General features: G+C 41.0%; 1 protein-coding gene across 1 annotated transcript in view; it reads left to right on the forward strand.

The window, feature by feature from the left end:
• The first annotated feature begins 2,169 nt into the window (after positions 1-2,169).
• The window catches only part of LOC124152221 (hepatocyte nuclear factor 4-gamma-like), an 83,225-nt gene continuing 63,038 nt past the window's right edge, over positions 2,170-22,356 (forward strand). The window contains exon 1 of the mRNA XM_046525075.2: positions 2,170-2,351. Within this exon, the coding sequence (XP_046381031.1) occupies positions 2,327-2,351 (25 nt within the window). The 5' untranslated portion in view covers positions 2,170-2,326. The remainder of the gene's footprint in view (positions 2,352-22,356) is intronic.

A 22,356-nucleotide genomic window follows, 5' to 3' on the forward strand; every position in this document is an offset into this window, starting at 1 on the left:
CAAATGAAGTAGGATAGATGCACGGTGCACAGAGGACCCTATAGCTATCGCCCAAGGCAGAGTTGCGTCCCTTAGGCGTGCCAGAATCCTATGGTCGTGGGTTCGAATCCCAGATTCACCCTGTATATATATGTTTCTGGGTTTGTCAGCACCACACCAGCTCTAGTGCGTTTCGCCAAAGTGGAAACATAAGGACTACATTGGTTCTGGGTTTTCTCCCCGATGAATCTGACACGCCGTGATGTAACTGAAATACTGGCCAAAGTGTGTTAAACCAAACTCACTAGTATATCAAATGAATGCGCCAATTTCAAACCACCGCAAAATGCACTGAACCTGTCAAAATACATTTGTCGTTTCTCGTCACTTTTAAAACTTCTATATTTGATTAGTTTTTTGTGATAGATATCTTCCCGCTTCCTAATGGAATACATGTGCAGTGAGAAATGGATTAACAAACAGAAATATGTTGGAAAAAAAGAGGGGTGCTCACTAAGCAGGTTTATACAGAGCGTGCATCCGTGACCTAATCACTTGTATACTGCCAGGCAAAAGAAAGTATACACTTGAAAATTGGATTTGACCAAAACATTACAAGCGCTCTCAAAAAGGTACTAGGTTAATAAAACAGTCGCCGAAATACTGTAAACTAGAGGTCTAAAACACAACTATGATACCCGTATATATCAAATATATCTCCATCCCAAAACCATTTCTTGTAGCCACCATCAAAGACGCGTGTATACTTTCTTTTACCCGGCAGTTTATGTTGAATAAGATTGATTGATTGTTTGTTGTTTAACGCCGCACTCGGAAATATTCCAGCCATATGACGGCGGTCTGTAAATAATCGAGTCTGGACCAGACAATCCAGTGATTGATATCCTGAAGATCGATCCACGCAATTGGGATACGATGACATGCATCAACCCAGTCAGCGAGCCTGACCACCCGATGCAGTTAGTCGCCTCTTACAAATGCACTTGCGTTTTCAGTCATCATGTTAGGCATATGCAGATTATTACCCGAGTATATTTCCGCACAGTAAATATGACATATTCGGAATAAAAATTGTATTATACCAGCCTTGGCGCGTAATGCATATATTCTATTAGAGATATATGATATTTACAATGCAGAATTCGCTCGAGTAATAATCTATTTATCATATAATGTAATTCTTAAAATATTCGATGTTTACGACGTAATTTCGCTCACCGATGTAACAGTTTATGAATGAATATATATGCAATGCATATTCGTCTGACGCGCCGCGATTTTCTATGCAGCATCGCGTTCATAAGAAACCGGTCAACTGGGTTTCTTTGATAGGCGTTTAGAAGTTGGAGTACTGAGTAAGGATAAGAATTTATGGATGAACAACTTCTTTATTACAATTAAGAATGACGTTTCGGCGAAGGTTCTAACACCGTTGTCAAGCAAGTACGATGATAACGTCGCTCTTAGTTGTAATAAAGAAGTTGTTCATCCATAAATTCTTATTCTTACTCGATTAACTAGGGTTTGAGACTCGCCCTATTTTTAAAAAAAAATTCAGCACCATATCTATTCTTGTGGATTTCACCAAAGTGATATCTAATTCCGACTTGCATCACTTTGGGCTTTCATCGAGCATCAACCTGACATGCCGTGATGTAACTGAAATACTGTTTCAATTGGCATGAAACTCACTCACTCACTCACTCACTGTATGGGACTCAGTCTGAGCCAGTACATTAATTGCCTACCTTCTACATACAGTTAAGTGGCACGATTCAAGTCGTTCTGAGACCACGTTGTTATTGGCCAACTCAAACTTTACTGTTTTTATCAATCTAACAACCATAATTACTATGATTACACAAAGAATGTCTCAGTTACACATATATCCATGCGTGGCATTAACATTAAACCTATATCGAAAGAGGCCAACCGACTGGTAGTGTTTAACTGCAAGCAAAGACATTTTTGGCCCATTTGGCGTGTCTATCTAAGCAAAATTATGTTGGGCAACATATCGCACTTAATTCGTTCATGCAAAGACGTATATACGTCTTTGGTTCATGCCATGCACCGTTTGTCTGTCATGCAGTTCTGAATCACGACCACAAATAACCCACAGGCCAGCTAACAGCTGATCGAAGCTTCCGTGTGGCAGTCATATGACTGGTCACGTGACCGCTAGTATGGCAGATAGAACTCCCACCATGGCTGGTGGTGGAGGCTCGCTACATTACACAATTGTACTTTGAAACGTGACGGTAGAAAACCCGGGATTCCCCAGTGTCAACTGACCAAAGTCCAGATCCACCGTGGCTTCGACATCATGAGCGAAAGTTCGACTGGCGAAGGTAGGTGGACTTTGCCTGACTCGACTTATCAACTTGAGCTGCGGAGAGTTCGCTTGTTGCTAGCTGTTTTCTTCATACTGTTCGCGACTCTGCCGGCGTTATCAATCTAGATCACCTACTTCGCGACGCAGAGACACTGTGTCATGGTGGCGCATAACCTTGGACATGATATTGCTGTGAAATATGTTTAAATCAAGGGACCGTATGCCTAATATTGGCTGCACGATCGTGTTGTTTACATCCCGAGTGGATGAGCGCAATAGGCCTACCATGTGCTGTCAAGTATGACTGACAAGAATAGCTAGTGTATTACAAATCCCTCGAAGGTTCATTAGCGATCTTTGGTGCGATTTCATGGTCAGTGAGCGCAGTTAATAGGTCGAACTAAAACAAGCCACTTATCATCTACCTGTTGACAGCGACTAACTGACCCGGTTACACAATGTTATGGTGTGGGTGGAGGTCTGGTTGGGGTCATGACCTCGAGTGAAGCAGATGACGCCAGCAGGGGATGGGATAATTTTACACGGAAACTTTTTGTAAGAGAATGAACTGAAACCAGCTACAATCAATGTGACACTGTTTCTTCTCAATTTAGCTCAGATGATGAGAAGGAGATTATGTTCTCGTGGTAGATATAACTTGTTGCAGTTTGTGGTCAGAAGCAGAGATGATTATTTCATTGCTTGTCAACTTATAAGACAAGTACTGTAAATGATGCAATCAGTTTTTGATAAACCCAAAGCATTCAAGCAACATTTTAATGGAACCATATTGTCTGACTTTCACTGGGAAAGCAATTCTGTCTTACCATACTCATCTTGACGTACGGACAAATCTATTGATTTATTTTTTTAAGGAAGAGAATTTCTGGATGTCAACTTCTTTATAATGAGGAACACAACGTTTCGGTGTAGATGCTTACTCCTTCATCAGGTGAATAAATGCTTTGAAGCAGAGAACCATTATATGTTCCTGTAAGAGCAACAGAAGTAATAAAATAAGAAAAGGTAGAAAGTGACATCAAAGAAATTCTCTTCCTTAAATGCATGTGTATCACTTCTGAATGCCATTCAAAGACTTTATTTGTTTGTTTCCATGGTTATATGTCTCCAAAAGAGTATAAGTGGTGGGAGTCAGCTGATCATTTCTGCATCCGAGAAGCAGTAGGCCAAGTGTTGGTATGTGGAAGAAGGAATTGTTGACTGAAAGATGTAGTTAGGGAACAGGTTGACGTGAACACCTGCTTGTTGTCAGACATCACGATACAGTACCTTGTAACTTGTAACTTATCACAGTCTGTACCAGGACTTGTCAGTCCACTCGCCCCAATGTTTCTCTTGCCATCTTTTTGAGTAGATTTTATTATTTATATATAGACTGTTATTAGCTTCTCCTACTAGACGATTTTACTAGACACGGGCTTCGGACCAGTTGCTCAAGATGCAGACTGTGTCTTAGTGATCAGATTAACACAAGAACCAGTCAGACAGTCCAAAATGATCTGAGGTCAACTATAGCATTCAATATTACTGGTATGATAAGATTTATTTTGGGAATGCTTTTGACTGGACCCTGCCATTTTATAAAGTGATACAATTTTATTATACTTCTTTTTTATCTTTTATAACAGTTTTGTATATTTGTCTTGTCAGCCTCCATAATCACCTGCCCTATTAATATTTGACTCCCTTTGTTCACCCCCCCCATCCCCCCACCCCCACTAAACACCCACATGCACTGTTGCTGATGTTGGGTCATTCAATGTTCAGTCATGAGTGTGGCATTGCTTCTGCCTCTCTGTGGGTGCAAGAATTAGCACCGACATGCAGTATTTGGGTGCATGGCTTCCAAACCAAACGAACCTCTTGTAAACATAACATGCACTTGTGACAGGCACATTTGTCAACATGCTCCTCGCATTGCATGTCACCATCATTACCCTTTACATTAGACCTCAAAGAACGAGGGACAACACTGTAAGGAGCTTTGTTGCAAAGCTTGGAGATAAGGTGAGGTGAAATGGGGTTTAACATCGCATACAAGATTATTGCACTTTAATGGCGACTTGCATGCACGTGTGTGTGAATGCTGAATGCCAGGCAGGATGACAAGTACCATCTTTTAATGTCTTTTGTTATGACGCATCTGGAGATCAACCACCAACCTTTAGCTCTATGAGCAGACTCACAATCCACTAGACCACGGAGGCTGTCGCACAACTTGGAAGTAGATGTGTCGATTACCATACCTGAATGTAATAGTTTGCAGGGAAGCTCTCATATGGCATGTCCGATAATCAGCGATGTAATATGGGCATGGGTTTAGGACACTTTGGACCCAAACAAGCATTAAAAACGACAATACGTGAAAATTCCTGTGTAACACTATCAGACTTCCATCCATTATCCTGAGAATCACTGTGCCGAACAGTATGTCGCGTTTTTGTCAAGAAGAGTGTTTTAAGCTTCCTTGGGTTGTGAAGGACCCCATATCATTAATGACAGTATGTCTGTTGTTCATGCTGTCAACCACTGGATTGCCTGGCGCTGACTATTTCCAAATGGCGTGATGCAGATGTAAAATTGCTGCTGGTGTCTGTATAATAGTCTGGTCCAGACATACCAGTGGCTATGCAACATCCCACGCTGTCCATTTTTGTGGACTCTTACTGATATAGTGGAAACATTATTCCAAATCCCATGATTCATGTGTATCCCTCTATCTGCTGCCTGAACCAGGCCTGTACCCTGCAGAGTTAGGTTCCTTGGTATTTATGATCCACTGGTGAAGGGTTCGACTTTGCCATTTCCCCTGATTATGAACTTTGTGTCATTACCTTACCCCTAATAAGGTACCTTTTCCTTTGACATGATCCTCCAGGCTGACCGGTCCCTGTTTTAGCTCCTTATTGCAGAGCGTCAGGCAGGGTAACAACAAGTACCATCTTTGAACATCTTTTGGTATGATGCAGCCAGGGATCAAACCCTGGACCTTCCGCTCTCCGGGCGGATGCTCTACCACTAAACCAGTTCAGAACCATTGCTTCAGAAATGGAACTGATCCCACAGAAATGTCTGCCATGACATAGCATCAGTAAAAGATTTTACACCTTTTTTATCGCAAAATATTTCACCCTGTTCTGTCTTTTCATTCTGTATAAGGTGAACAAAGTAAGGAGATAGACAATTCATATTTTCCACTAACCAGTTCTGGACCACTTCTAACATGGGTCCTCTTTCACACTGAGCAGCATTTGTCTCCAGGACCAGCGTTTGTCGGCGCCTTGTACCAGTTGTTATAAGATGACAAGTGGCAGTCAAAAAGCATTACGCTGCAGTCAACAACTTCCTCTTCAGTTTCTCCCTCTTCGATCCTGGATTCATCAAGTAGAACATTATTATGGTGTGCTACGGTGGAGTGTTTTCATGCTTTTATATGTCAGATATGAGACACGGTTGATGTTTGACCTTGAACAAAGTGAGCTTAAAAAGGAAGCGACACTTGGTCGGTTCTGGAATGTCCGAAGATGGGAGATGCTCCAGAGGGAAGAGTTCCTGAGTTCAGAGAGGAAGTATGGATGTGTCACGAGGGTACACTTCCTACACTGTGTGTACACGAGGGTACACTTGACAAATGAATGTAAAACACTGAAGAGGTTTCTGTACAAGTTTTTGAACAAGCTGTTTTGATGTGATGTGATTTTTTTTTACGGAAATACAAATTGTTCGGTAATAACCACTTGCTTGGTGATACCCAACACAGCTCAACATTATATACCAGAGTTCATAAGCAGGATAAACTCAAAACTTTTTGTTTCTGTTTTAAATGAAGCTTTAAGATATTCATTCCAAGGCTTGTGCTCGATGGACATGATTCAGATCCTGTTTGTTATTTCCTGTTTGTGGGTTGCGATCCCCGGAGCCTGTCATGATGATAAATGTTTGATAGGAAGGACCTGCATTGACTTCACTATGTTATATTATATCAAATTCATGTGAGTCATACAGTTTCTTAAGAACTTCTTTGATTAAAGGTAAATATATAACACATATTATAAAAAATGAAAAACCCACCATGTTTTCTGTCCCTTGACAAGTATTTCTTTTTTACTTGCTAAACTTGTGCAGGTACAGTGTTGTAATGGGTCGACAATATTGTGTCCTATACACTTAAAAGTAGGAATTGACGCAAATAATAACAACCTTGAGTCCCATTGGATGCAAAAGTGTATGGATGTTGGAATAAGATTGAAGCACATGCGGAATATTTTGGTGATATTTCTGTTCTTATAAGAAATACTGTCAAAATGTTCGGACAGTCCATTTAAGATTTTTCTTCTTTCAGTCATAAAGTTTTAATTCAAACAAGGAAATCCCAATATATAATACACTTACTGTATCACGCATACTTTGAATGTTTGTTGTTGTGGTTCAGTGGTCAATCTTAATGCTGGAAACCTTCCTAAGCACTCACAACCATATATAGACCAATGGGAGTCTGTTAGACCTGTATTTTGTCTAATTAGGCAACATACATTACAGTCATAAGGAGTTGTTAGGGGTGTAGTAGCGTAATCAAAATATCAGGATTACAGTTTTGTAACCAATCCTTGGATTAGCCTGGAGATTTATGCAGAGTCAGCCTATACATGGAAGAAAGAATGTGGCCTTGTGGTGAAGGTCATACTACAATGTTAGGCCAGACCAAGGCCTTGTGGTGAAGGTCATACTACATGTTAGGCCAGACCAAGGCCTTGTGGTGAAGGTCATACTACATGTTAGGCCAGACCAAGGCCTTGTGGTGAAGGTCATACTACAATGTTAGGCCAGACCAAGGCCTCAGGGTGAAGGTCATACTACAATGTTAGGCCAGACCAAGGCCTTGTGGTGAAGGTCATACTACATATTAGGCCAGACCAAGGCCTTGTGGTGAAGGTCATACTACATGTTAGGCCAGACCAAGGCCTTGTGGTGAAGGTCATACTACATGTTAGGCCAGACCAAGGCCTTGTGGTGAAGGTCATACTACATGTTAGGCCAGACCAAGGCCTTGTGGTGAAGGTCATACTACAATGTTAGGCCAGACCAAGGCCTTATGGTTAAGGTCATACTACAATGTTAGGCCAGGCCAAGGCCTTGTGGTGAAGGTCATACTACAATGTTAAGCCAGGCCAAGGTCTCAAGGTGAAGGTCATACTACATGTTAGGCCAGACCAAGGCCTTATGGTTAAGGTCATACTACAATGTTAGGCCAGACCAAGGCCTTGTGGTGAAGGTCATACTACAATGTTAAGCCAGGCCAAGGTCTCAAGGTGAAGGTCATACCAATTGAGGATTTGTTTCAGGGATTTGCCTTAAATTTTGCAAAAGAGAAAAAAGTCAATGCTATGTTTGATAGAAAATATTTGTTTCCACAGTAAACTATGGTATATGACAAGCTAAAAGGGAGCACTAGATTTAGTTTGTTATAACCGTATTTCGTTATTAGTTTTCAGACTATCAGACATCTAGGATCAGGTCATGTGACCACATAATATTACTCGATAGGTGGCATAAATGTGAAAAATGTGAACTGTGTGATGTCGTATATCCACCTGTACACTGGTGGCAAACTTTGCACGATACAATACCTGATACATTTAATTTGGCATCGATTCACATTTCACCCCATATTGATTGTCCATGTTGATCTCGCGTCGATATCAATAAGCAAGTACCAACTATTTGTTTAATTCCCTTATAACTGACTGACCAGCTTTTCCTTGCTGCCTTTCATAAATATAGATTACTAATCGAGCTCCCGTGTAATACCAATTTTATGAAACGAGTGAACTATTCACGAGGTTCATAAAATTGGTTTTACCTGGGAGCGAGTTTAGTATTTTATTTATTACTTGCCATTCATAACGTTTTTAGAATTATACTGTTAAGTTTGAATAGGCTGTCACCTACACGATACACGGCATAATCCAATTGAGTTTAACAGAATAATATTACTAACACGTCAAAAAAGTTGAAACCATAGACGATATATTTGTGGTCCATGTTGAACAGACCACCTTTAGAATTCAGGTGTCTGTTCCACAAAGCTATCATAGCGCTAAGGTTATCGCAACTTACATACTTTAACATACACTTATGACTGTCGTTGCTCTACGGTACGATCGCCTTGTGGAACGGGGCCTTGCACCACAAAGTTTACAATCATGTCACAATACCCGATGACGTAATTTGTGGAATTTTTTTGCAAGATCCATCGGCGAAACAATGTCATGTGACGTCACACTAGGGGTTATAGAGTGTGCATAAGCTCCTCTCAGTGATCTATCATCTCCGCACACAATGTCATTGAATAGGCCAAGGGATGTTGAGAGCTTTCAATATTTGTTGAAACTTGTTCCAAGAGTACATAAGCACGCGTTTTGGTATTACACAATGTGTAATACAGCTGTATGTCTGTATGTTTGTTAAATGGTTGATCTCTTCACGGGCAAGTAATAACACTGTATGTAAGCTTGTTTGTTTGTTATCATATTTCTCATACAGAATAGCTGACTGACTCAGTGTCATGTTGATGGGTATGGGTTAGTTGTCAGTTGTCCTTCTTTACTTTTATGAGCGAGTCTATGGACTCTATTCTCAGTCAAATAACCAATGATGACTGGGTTTTCCGCACAAAATGTTGACTATGCATTATCAAGATACATATTGTATTGTGGCCTCTGCATCAAGATATGTATGGTATCGTTGTGAAACCTGTATCACGACATCTGTAATATGTGCTAGGTTATTTATTTCATAATTTACATACCAGTACCTTGCGAGGTACCTTGTCGAGTATGTTCAATGAGTTCCAGTGGTGACAACAGACTTGTGCACAGGTGCATTGTCCTTGTGTAACACCACACCTATAGTATGTAACCATGACATTTAGCCATGACATTCTCAAGTGGTTGCCTGAGCTGATTAGCATAATATTTCTCATTAATGGTCTGAAATTTAAGGAGGTTGTCCACCAGTATGATTCCTTTGGATTTCCTGAAAACCATGGCCTTGCCAGCTGATGATACAGACTTGGCCTTCTACGTCAAAGATGTTAGATGCTGCCACTTTGACTGTTGTTTAGTGTCTTGCTGATAGTAGTGAACCCAAGACTCATCCTTGGTTACAAATCGCTGAACAATGTAAGATGAGTCTGTTTCTAAACAAGATAAATTCTCACGAGAGATGATGAACGTGGAATGTGTCTGACCAGGAGTCAGAAGCCTTGGAACCAAGTGTGCTGAAGCCTTTGTCGTGCCAGGTTCATTCCTCAGACTGTTCTCACCTCTGTCCTGAGAGATGCCCACTGTGTTGGCCATGTGACATGATGAGTCATCGATCCTCTGTAATCATGTTATATAATATATCAACTTTTGTATTCTGGGGGCAGTTGAAGATCCTCCTGATCATGGATGATCTTCGAGGCTTTCTCTTCCCCTCTTGGACTCCACTGTCCACCTCTGTGGTAAAGGAGTGAGTGAGTGAGTGAGAATGGTTTACACTGCTTTTAGAAGTATTATAGCAATATCACAGCAGGGGCTTGAGAAATGGGCTTCACACATTGTACCCATGTTGGGAATTGAACCCGGGTCTTCGGTGTGACGAGCGAACGCTTTAACCACTAGGCTCCCCGACTGTGCCTGTGGTAGAGGAAAGAGCATCATCCTTTCGATGGCTGTTGCAGATAACTGATGATAGTGCAATGGCCAATTTTGTCCATCTTTTCATCCAGAAAGAATACCAGGTCACTTTGTTATCTGTAGACGTATGCTGCCTGGTTTGTTTATGTGGCTCAAATGAAGTCGGTAAGCTTGGAAAGTATTGTACTAAATACATGCCAACTGTTACATCTGTTGTTGTTAGGCTCCGAACCTTCAGCCCTCCTTGTATGTCATGACACTGACTTGAGAAAAAAACTAGGATGGTGTTTTGGGACAGCTGGAATCAAACTTGTCAGAGCTTTGCCCAACCTTGTCCCCCGCTAATTAAGGCAGCGTTTTAAGAAACAACACAAGTCTACAAGATAGTTCTTGTTAGTTCCAGCCTGCTGCAGGTATAAGCACTCTCCCGTGGAGTAGAGGTAATCTGGGTTACGGGAGATATTGTATGCACGGGTTGGAGGTAGTGTTCTGTGGATTTGTAGTAATCTGGATTAAGGGAGATATGCATGTTAGTGGTAAAGGCAGGAACACGACCTGTCGATGTGGTTCTTTTCCGAGCTGAATGGCCCCGGGGAATTGGGGAAGTCAAGGCCATTATGTTGAGGATTGCTTCAGTGTCAGCACAGATTCAGGACTTGTTGAAACATATGGGCTGTGTTGGGGGATTATGAAAACCTGTAAGCTTTCACAAATTATGATGTGTTTATAAAGCTAAACAGAAGGAATGTTTGATCTAATTGGCATCCCTTTTGGCTTGAAATGTTACACGGGACACAGGTGATTAGGAATATATATGGAGGTGTTTTGTATATTCACACTTTTCTGGTCTTGATGGTAATTTGAGATTTACCATTAAACTTTCATAGAGTGAGTGCATGAGTTTGTTTAAGCGCCCCTTGCAACATGACTTCAGTTCTATGATAGCCTGTGAATTTAACGTGGTAGGAGAGCCTGATGTACGTCATGGACATTCACCAACTTGGTGAACCTGATGAGCATGGGTGTGGTGCTGGCATATAAGTATGATATATATATGTAGGCAGAAGTTTGCTAGGCATGTAGAAGTTAGGTATAAATATGATATATGTAGGCAGATGTTTGACAGGCATGTAGAATTTAGGTATAAATATGATATGTGTAGGCAGATGTTTGACAGACAAGTAGAAGTTAGGTATAAATATGATATATGTAGGCAGATGTTTGACAGGCATGTAGAATTTAGGTATAAATATGATATGTGTAGGCAGATGTTTGACAGGCATGTAGAAGTTAGGTATAAATATGATATATGTAGGCAGATGTTTGACAGGCATGTAGAAGTTAGGTATAAATATGATATGTGCAGGCAGATGTTTGACAGGCATGTAGAAGTTAGGTATAAATATGATAAGTGTAGGCAGATGTTTGCCAGGCATGTAGAATTTAGGTATAAATATGATATGTGTAGGCAGATGTTTGACAGGCATGTAGAAGTTAGTTATAAATATGATATCTGTAGGCAGATGTTTGACAGGCATGTAGAAGTTAGGTTTAAATATGATATGGCCCAAACATTCAGATAAAAAACCTGCAGCAACAAGGCCACTCAGTCAGTAGTCATCGTATTTCATTCCACCAAGTAATTGCTGTGAGCTTGTGAACACATAATATCCTTGTACTAGATAGCTTGCTGATGTAAGTGCACGCCTAAATGAATAAATGGTTGCCTGCAGAGCAGACATGGTACAAAACATGCTGTTGGTATAGTCAAATACTATGTCAGAAACACACATTGTTTGCTTTTCACAGATAGGGCCTGAAAGTTTGAACTGCACACGAGGGCAGGTATCTAAATCAGGGGGGGGTTACATGGAAAGTAAAGCCACATGACTCGGCAAAATTGCTTGTGTACCTGGAAACTCGTGTCATGTAGTTTATCATGGGGAATTATAAGGTAATAGTAGTGCTTGATTTGAGGGTCTACACAGGGGTATTATGTCACATTATTTATGGAGCCATTGAAGGGGAAAGATAAGGTTACAGTACTGGTGGATTTGTCAGTGTCATTGAGGCTCTACACGGGGTGCTTCATTACTTATAATTGGACTCACAAAATCATGTAGATGGTTGACATGGCATGGTCGACTTTTCACTTTCATTGATGATTTAAGTTTCATTTATGATTCGGGAATTTTGAAAGTTATCTTGGTGTCAGAAATGATACTTTATATGGTGAAATTATTTGCACAAAATAATAGCTTCAAATTTAGTCATACCTTCAGCTCAGTAAATATGTTATGGGGATGAATGCATACCCTTGCTTCGTGTTGCACACCTGGGATGTAGACACACCCATGAGAAATGCAATGCAGCGCACACTGTCTCTTTAATTCTATGAAGTAGGAATTGTAGTCGTGCTGGGAAATAAGTGAAGTTCTCTGAATAGATTTTAGTGTTGAACTTAAGTGGCTGCTTAGATAACATGGACCGGGGACAGACAATTTATTATCCTGTCAGTTTTTTGTCGGCTATTCAAACAATTCTCTGTTCATGTGCCTTAGTTTAGGGATATTCATGTTTGATCTGTCCAAATTAGGTTCATAACGGCCTAGATCATGTGTTGCCTTAAGGAAACACTGTCCTCACGATCTTGAGGCCATTTTCAGTTCACAGGCTGTGTAATTCGTTCAGTGTGTTTAACAGAAACATTGCCTCTGCATTTTGTGAGTGATCATTAACTGTTAGACTAATATACGTCAACATATAGTTATGAATCAAATTGGCTGGAGCTGCCAGTTGGCCAAGCCTAGTCCGCCTTTAAGGCCTGTGAAGGGCTGTCAGCTAATTATCCATTGTTTGATATGGACAGCGAAACATATGCTCACCGTCTACCTCTTCTTCCGCAGTCAGCAGAATAGCAGAATAAAGGAAAATCTATTTAGGATCTTATTCTAACATTTTTAAGTTTTTTGATGTGAGAAATACACATCGTGGGAGATGCAAGTCCATCTAGGTATGCGTCAGTTTTGTTCCTGAAACTTGTGGATATGACATGACAGGTTAAGGGTATGATTTCAGGAAGTGAGATGTCCCCCAGGATATGGGATGAGTTGTGTTGATATGTGCAAGCAGGGAGATGTATCATATACTTGAAGCTGAAGCCCTTTCTCCAAGAATTGTTGTTTAAGACTTTTTGATGACACAAGGAAGGTCTGGTTCTCCATAGGGATGTGGAGGGCACGGATGGCTGTGTTGCTGAGCAGAGTTGCTTCCCTTAAGCATGGCAGGAACCTATGATCGTGGGTATGAATCCGAGGTTTGTCCAGATTATGTTTCCAGGCTTGTCAGCACCATACCGTAGCTTGTGGGTTTCACCCAAGTGTGTCTAAGACCTTCATCACTTCAGGCTGTCCTCCCATAGTAACCTGACATGCCTTGATTTTACTGAGATGCTGCTCAAATTGGTGTTAACCCCTACTCACTCTCACTCTCTCTCTCACTCATTCTCTCCTACACTTTCTCACTTGCTCTCTTTCTCTCTCTTTCTCCAACTCTCTTTCTCTCTCTCTCACTCTCTCTCTCTCACTCTCTCTCTCTCTCTCTTTTTGCAGGCCATTGTGTAATCATCAGTCAGCATGACATCACAATCCTATGACATCACCCATCTCCCTGCCACTGTAACTAGTAAGCTGTCCACTGCTTGGTGCTGTTGTTCACAAGCTAAATACGTTTGAAGAATCAGATGTTGGATGATATAAAGAATCTCACCGGTTGTCTTTTGATATCACACATGATCAACACTTCATGATAAAACCTTTATTGACTCGTGTTGATATGTTTAATATCGATTGTCTTTTGATATCACACATGATCAACACTTCATGATAAAACCTTTATTGACTCGTGTTGATATGTTTAATATCGATTGTCTTTTGATATCACACATGATCAACACTTCATGATAAAACCTTTATTGACTCGTGTTGATATGTTTAATATCGATTGTCTTTTGATATCACACATGATCAACACTTCATGATAAAACCTTTATTGACTCGTGTTGATATGTTTAATATCGATTGTCTTTTGATATCACACATGATCAACACCTCATGATAAAACCTTTATTGACTCGTGTTGATATGTTTAATATCGATTGTCTTTTGATATCACACATGATCAACACTTCATGATAAAACCTTTATTGACTCGTGTTGATATGTTTAATATCGGAAGACAATTGGATGAGACTCTATGTTTATCAAGTTCAGGTGATGAACTATACAGCCGACCAGGTAAATGTGAGTGTAGTTTGATACCGGTCACCACCTCCATATTTCTACCTGGCCAGAAGCCTGTGCAGGAGCTGTCGTGGTAATGCATGCAGCTGAAACAGACCTTACTTATGTAATGGACAAATTCACAGCTAAAACATAAAATCATAAAAGGGGCGGTCAGGTAGCCAAGTGGTTAAAGCGTTCACTCGTCATGCCGAAGACCCGGGTTCGATTCCCAACGTGGGTACAATGTGTGAAGCCCATTTCTGGTGTCCCCCGCTGTGATATAGCTGGAATATTGCTAAAAGCGGCATAAAACCATACTCACTCACTCACTCACTCAGGGCTAAAACATAAGTCAACCAGACGACAGGTGCTGATGAGTGACAACTGTCAACTAAAAAAATAATTCTTTTCATATCTTTAAAGTTCTGTAAATAAGCTCTATAAAAGACACATACATGTAAGCAATGCCTATTAGTGGGGAAACCATGTCTGACAACGGTAACGCTTTGTGCATTAAGCTTGTGGATTCAAACTTGGCTGGTTCATTCTATGCTTTACTGGACATATTTACTTGGTTAAGCCTTAGAATTTTGGAAAATAGCTTAATTGCAATTTCTAATTATCACTAAAACTTTAGTAATTGCTGGGGTACGTCGTGATGGACGAGTGGTGTGTGCTTGGTGATGACCCAAAGGAAGAACTGTATGAGGACCAGCTATGTACTGTATTGCCTCTAAGAGGTGCACCTGTATTTGTCAGTCAGTATAATGTGGTTCCTGGAGACATCTAATAGAGACTTAAGTTCACTGGAGTGTTCAATGTTTGGTTTCTAACTGTGGACCATTCATGTTCTGTTTCCTACTAGACCGATGTGTTTGTCTGGCATATATTCAGAATTGTCTCTTTGTCTCTTCCCGTCGACATTGAGCAGACATGACATGATATTCTAACTAAAGTTTTGTTCAAAGTGGTGTTAAACCCAGCTTACTTTTCCAATTCCATTTTTGACTGATGTCTACTGTAGTCCCAGTTTTATTGTAGGTAAGGCGGTATTGAGTTGTATCTGGAGCGGAGGCCTAGCTGGTATAGATTCCTGGGTGAAGGTGGTGAGCGAGAGACCCAAACACCACGCAAACCTGTCGCTGGTAGACAAACATAGGAGGAGTATTGAATCTAGCTGACTCAAGAATCAGTATTGTGCAAGTGTCCCACATTTTGACCTGGTCGTAAGGTTCAGTGGTAATAAACATATTGATTCAGGCCTCAAAGTTTAATTTTTTACCAAGTTGCCATTTGACTACAGATATTTTTGTCCATGTAGCCACTGGTGAAATCAAGTCAAGCCATTAATGAAGGTAGCCAAAAACATTTGAAATTATCTTTCATCAAATAACTACTTTAATATGTGCACATCATAGCACTAGTCTTGGAAGCGTATATTAGTGGAAAGTGTACTTGATTTTTGTTGTTTGTGACGCAAACAATGATGCAATTTATGTTACTAGAGTATATGGGTAAGTCCCTGCTATGTTCAAACATTTAGTTATTGTACTGCGAATCATTGGATAATGAGCATTGTCAACTGAAATAAAATACTAATTACCGGTACAATTATATTTATGTATTTCTGTTCATTGTGGACGATAGGAGGAATTATTCGCAAGTGCAAACATTAGCAGACGTGTTTACCACGATCAGCTGTTAATTTCGATGGCATGCAGGAGACAACAATCTGCCCTTCACAGATTTCTATGGGTCTTCCACAATGTGTGTTTAGATCGTAATTGAATATATTCAAAGAGATAAGACATTAAAAGCAACAAACGGTATTGTAAATGGTATCACAGTTTCATCCTACAATGAATATTGTCCCAGGTTCACTCTTTTGTTAAATAAGCAACAATTAAATAATATTTTCCCGCAAAAGGCAGCGTGTTTGCCATTTGGAGTAGCCAGAAAATGTTGAAGTGTTGAAACACACTGTTGACATTCCTGATGTTTCTGAGTTACATTTGAATGATTAGGTCACACGTTTCAATATCTATGGACAAATCTGGAAGCAAACATATCGTAGCATGTTCTAAGCCTTAACTTGGCCACTAGAAACAGTTCAAAATTCGTAATTCCCTCCCAGTAGCCATTCTTGTAGGAGGGTACTTCGTGAAACCTCTTCCACCAGTGCTGTCTTACCTAAAGGCAAATATCATCTAAAATATGATTGTTTGTGATCTGAATTTCGTATATTATTTTGAAGAAAGAATTGCAGGTACATCCATTTAGTTTTTGTTTTGTAGTCATTCCAAAATCGAAATTTGTCTGCGTTTAGAAACTTTGCCCATTATTGTTTGGTTGTCTTAATTTCTGGTAGGATTTAAGTGACAACAAAATATGTAAAACTTACGCTGTGAAAACGAACATTCAGATCAGGGATCGGGGGATCAACAATGTTGCACACTCGGCCATTGTCAGCTGCGAAGCTCCATGCAGCGATATAGGAATCAGTTATGCACAGTGAGAGGTCGCATGCAGTGTTGCAAGTATGCAACTCGCTGTTTCGACTGACAGCTGATGATGAATGAATAAACAACTGTGTGAGCTTTTAACATTCTTAGGTACGGTAGATAATTTTATTCAAGCAATACAATTCTTTCGATTTTTGAAAGTGTAACAGTTTCAATGAAAATACAGTCATGTCTCTTTAATCCGTCAATCGGCTTTATCTGACAGTAATGATGGGAACCGATTGAATCAGTGCTAATTCTTAAGCTTTGCGGTACCAGTTTCAAACCAGTTTTGAATAAGTCATACAGTCTGTAACAGTTGTTTTGTGTTAAACTTTAGAGGTTGCATGATTAGAAAACATATTCTGCCAACAATGTAACATAACAATATGAATATATATTTTTTATTTTTTCATAACGTGTTTGAATCATTATCTATCATGTAATTGTCCGATTTTCGATCACGAACATTGATACCACTTAATTTCATTTATCCGACAAACATGTAAAGCTGACATAAACATATGCAACCATTGATGTCGGATTAACGGGACTTGACTGTAGATGCGACATCTATGACAACTATGCTTGAGAGAATCACAGCTTAAGTCAATCTCTGTGACTTTATTGGCATCCATTGGCTTGGAATCACGGCAAACATCACTATTACTAGTTCCAGTGGTACTGTCATATTCGGTTTAACTCACAACTTTTAGTGTTACGTTCGTTTTTTGGCTCAAGATTTAAAGTACTTTTCACTGGATGTTGTCAAGTGAAATGGAATGGCCTACGCATGGCAGAAGTTCAAAACCCCGATGCTCTGCACACAGGGAAGTTATTTAGTGTCACCAAATCCTCATAATGCTGCCTGGAGCTGTCGAAATGTTCATTGATGCAGACGATGAGTATGGTTATATGAGTTCCATTGCAATCAGGATTTGGTTGGTTGGTTGGTTTGTTGTTTAACGCCGCACTCAGCAATATTCCAGCTATATGACGGCGGTCTGTAAATAAACAAGCCTGGACCAGACAATCCAGTGATAGATATCATGAGCATCGATCCACGCAATTGGGATTGCTGAAGTCGTGTGTGAACTGATCCAAGGCCGCTACTGGCACTTTGAAACAAACTTTAATGACGCCTATATCATAAATGACGCCATATTTTGACTTGTTAAAAGTCTTATTTGTTGTAGTTTGACTATTATATGTCAAAATAACATTTTCGCACACAGGGAGCCTGAACGGTGACTGGTATAATTGTTCCATACGTACAAAATCAGCTGCACCAAAGTGCTATGCTTATGGTTATTGTTATTGTTATTTTAGATATATCATTATAGTTAAAGATCCAACCAAAATAACACGATATTGGAATATATTATTCCTTTTATAAAAATAGTTTCAGATACTGTGTCTTCCAATCACTGTATCAAAATACTTCAACATGCAGGCCCCTTAACAAATTTTGATATGCTATTTTATGAAATTACGTGTGAATTGTGGGTGGCACATGGCTATCCCAGTCACTGGATGTATTTGTGTAGCGATGCCTTTCCTTGTGTCTGGATCATTGTTTGATAGAAGCAGGGGCATTCTGTCACCACACCTGCCCCAGCCATGACTACCATTACCATCTATCAAGCAGTAAATGATGCACAGAATTTTAATTGCTTTTGAAACTCATAAAGCAACATTTTTCCTTTGTGACTATTCAGGCACCATATTGGAGTTCAATTACCGGTACTCTGCAGGCTGCGCCTATACCCACTAGTCCGATGCCAGAGTCAGTAACACTCTGTTGGGTCTAGTAAGTTCAATTATTACCAGTCCATGACACTGAAATGGAGTGAAGGTGATGGAGTCATGTCAGGGCTGGTAGATAGGAAAGTGTTTTGGCACAAATTGCTTTGTTCATTTATTTGCTCATTATTCGCACTATTATACACAAGAAAATACTGTATTACTGCAAAAAATGATTTTATGATGGGGGCGGACACAGCATGTATTCAGTTACAAACTGTATAAATATGAAAGCATGGTTTCTGATGCAAGTGCTAGCCGAGATGCAACTGGCAGCAGACATGCAAGTTCTAGCCGAGATGCAAGTGGTAGCCGAGATGCAAGTGCTAGGCGAGATGCAAGTGCTAGCCGAGATGCAAGTGCTAGCCGAGATGTGGTAGCCGAGATGCAAGTGCTAGCCGAGATGTGGTAGCCGAGATGCAGGTGCAAGCCGAGATGCAAGTGCTAGCCGAGATGTGGTAGCCGAGATGCAAGTGCAAGCCGAGATGTGGTAGCCGAGATGCAAGTGCTAGCAGACATGCAAGTGGTAGCCGAGATGCAAGTGCTAGGCGAGATGCAAGTGCTAGCCGAGATGCAAGTGCAAGCCGAGATGTGGTAGCCGAGATGCAAGTGCTAGCAGACATGCAAGTGGTAGCCGAGATGCAAGTGCTAGGCGAGATGCAAGTGCTAGCCGAGATGTGGTAGCCGAGATGCAAGTGCTAGCCGAGATGTGGTAGCCGAGATGCAAGTGCAAGCCGAGATGCAAGTGCTAGCCGAGATGTGGTAGCCGAGATGCAAGTGCAAGCCGAGATGTGGTAGCCGAGATGCAAGTGCTAGCCGAGATGCAAGTGCTAGCCGAGATGCAAGTGCTAGCCGACATGCAAGTGGTAGCCGAGATGCAAGTGCTAGGCGAGATGCAAGTGCAAGCTGAGATGCAAGTGCTAGCCGAGATGCAAGTGCTAGCCGAGATGTGGTAGCCGAGATGCAAGTGCTAGCCGAGATGCAAGTGCAAGCCGAGATGTGGTAGCCGAGATGCAAGTGCAAGCCGAGATGCAAGTGCTAGCCGAGATGTGGTAGCCGAGATGCAAGTGCTAGCCGAGATGTGGTAGCCGAGATGCAAGTGCTAGCCGAGATGTGGTAGCCGAGATGCAAGTGCTAGCCGAGATGTGGTAGCCGAGATGCAAGTGCTAGCCGAGATGCAAGTGCTAGGCGACATGCAAGTGCTAGCCGAGATGTGGTAGCCGAGATGCAAGTGCTAGCAGACATGCAAGTGCTAGCCGACATGCAAGTGCTAGCCGAGATGTGGTAGCCGAGATGCAAGTGCAAGCCGAGATGCAAGTGCTAGCCGACATGCAAGTGCTAGCCGAGATGTGGTAGCCGAGATGCAAGTGCTAGCCGACATGCAAGTGCTAGCCGACATGCAAGTGCTAGCCGAGATGTGGTAGCCGAGATGCAAGTGCTAGCCGACATGCAAGTGCTAGCCGACATGCAAGTGCTAGCCGACATGCAAGTGCTAGCCAAGATAAAAGAGCTAGTCAGGCTAACAAAAAAAGGACATTTTGTTTGTATAACATGATATATTATGTGAGAATTGTCAGTGATTTAGTGTGATTTTTAAAAAAAGTAGTGTTCAGAATGAGCTTTTATTTATTTTAACTAATTGCCTAACATTTCATTATATGGCCGGCATGGTTACTTAAACGAACAAAACTGTTAATTTCAAAACTTTGACAAACATTATTGATTGCTTTAAATGTTCTACTTTGCTGTTTCAATGATATCCCAGGAAATGGCCAAAGTACCAATATTGTTGCAATGGGCAATTTGTCGAGTCAATTATTCTGACTATTTCCACCACATACTGATAGTAGGGTTGGTAGTCCGCCAGTCCATAGCTACCAGGGTATGCCGGTATTGTGCTTGAACCGTGACAGTCTCAGCTTGATAATGTCCACAGTTATGGACAGTTGCTGAGTTGTTAGCTCACCTTACCACAGTTATTGCAGCAAAAAATGTTTTTTAAAGGAATGTGCATTCCTGCTTTTTTCTGCGTGATATATACAGTGTGATGTAGACAGTGTGTTGTAGACAGCCTGATGTAGACACTGTGATGAAGACAGTGTGATGAAGACAGTGTGATAAAGACAATGTGATGAAGACAGTGTGATAAAGACAGTGTGATGTAGACAGTGTGATGAAGACAGTGTGATGAAGACAGTGTGATGAAGACAGTGTGATGTAGACAGTGTGATGTAGACAGTGTGATGAAGACAGTGTGATGAAGACAGTGTGATAAAGACAGTGTGATGAAGACAGTGTGATAAAGACAGTGTGATGAAGACAGTGTGATGTAGACAGTAGACAGTGTGATGTAGACAGTGTGATGAAGACAGTGTGATGAAGACAGTGTGATGTAGACAGTGTGATGTAGACCAGCCTGATGTAGACAGTGTGATGTAGACAGTGTGATGTAGACAGTAGACAGTGTGATGTAGACAGTGTGATGTAGACAGCTTGATGTAGACAGTGTGATGTAGACAGTGTGATGTAGACCAGCCTGATGTAGACAGTGTGATGTAGACAGTAGACAGTGTGATGTAGACAGTATACAGTGAGATGTAGACAGTGTGATGAATTCAGTGTGATGTAGACCAGCCTGATGTAGACAGTGTGATGTAGACAGTAGACAGTGTGATGTAGACAGTAGACAGTGTGATGTAGACCAGCCTGATGTAGACAGTGTGATGAAGACAGTAGACAGTGTGATGTAGACCACCCTGATGTAGACAGTAGACAGTGTGATGTAGACAGTGTGATGTAGAAATGTACATGTTGTCTACGATTTGTTTGTCATTGTGTTGTTAAACTCCACACTATTCCAGCAATATGACGGTGGTATGTAAATAATCGAGTCTGGACCAGACGATCCAGTGAATGATGCCATGATCACTGATCCACATCGTTGGGGTGGTGGTTGTGGTTGGGGGTGGAGGGGAGCATCAAGCAGCTATGGTACATATAACGCAGGGTTTTACATGATGCACAAAGGCTACTATGCTTGTCGTAAGAGGCGACTAATCGATTAAGTGGTCAGACTCACTGACGTGGTGGATGCATGTCATCATATCCCAATTGCGTAGATCGGTGCGCATGATGTCAATCACTGGACTGTCTGGTCCAGACTTGAATATTTACAGACTTCACTCATATAGTTGTAATATTGCTGAGTGAGGTTGTAAGCAACAAACAAACAATTAAACAAACAACATGATGCACAAGTATGAGACCCTTACCATTATGCTCAAATATAGAGAATGGATGCAGAAAACATAAACACTGCTTCCTGAGGGATGCACAATTATATTCATTGTACCTACAGAGCATCAAGAGCAGTTATAGGTGTCTGTTATTTCAGCATCAGTCATGATCATTGATTCAGTCCAGGCTCTAAAGTTATTATCAAAACATACAGTACACTACATCATTCGATTACTTTTCACGACCCTTATATTGCCTGCAAGGACCCTTAAAAATAATTATTTGGGTTCCTTATTTGTACATCATGATGAAACCCTGTTATTGTCATTTAAGTGACATGAAGCCCTTTTCTGGTGTCCCCCACCATGATGTTACTGGAATATTGCTTAAAGAGGCGTAAAATTCAACTCACTCACTCACTCACTCACTCACTCACTCACTCACTCACCCACTCTTAAGGTGAATTGGAAGAACAGCTGGTGATGTGATTTAGCTCA

This window comes from Haliotis rufescens, unplaced genomic scaffold, assembly GCF_023055435.1.
Source record: "Haliotis rufescens isolate VD_foot unplaced genomic scaffold, xgHalRufe1.0.p SCAF_30, whole genome shotgun sequence".
Lineage (NCBI taxonomy): Eukaryota > Metazoa > Mollusca > Gastropoda > Lepetellida > Haliotidae > Haliotis > Haliotis rufescens.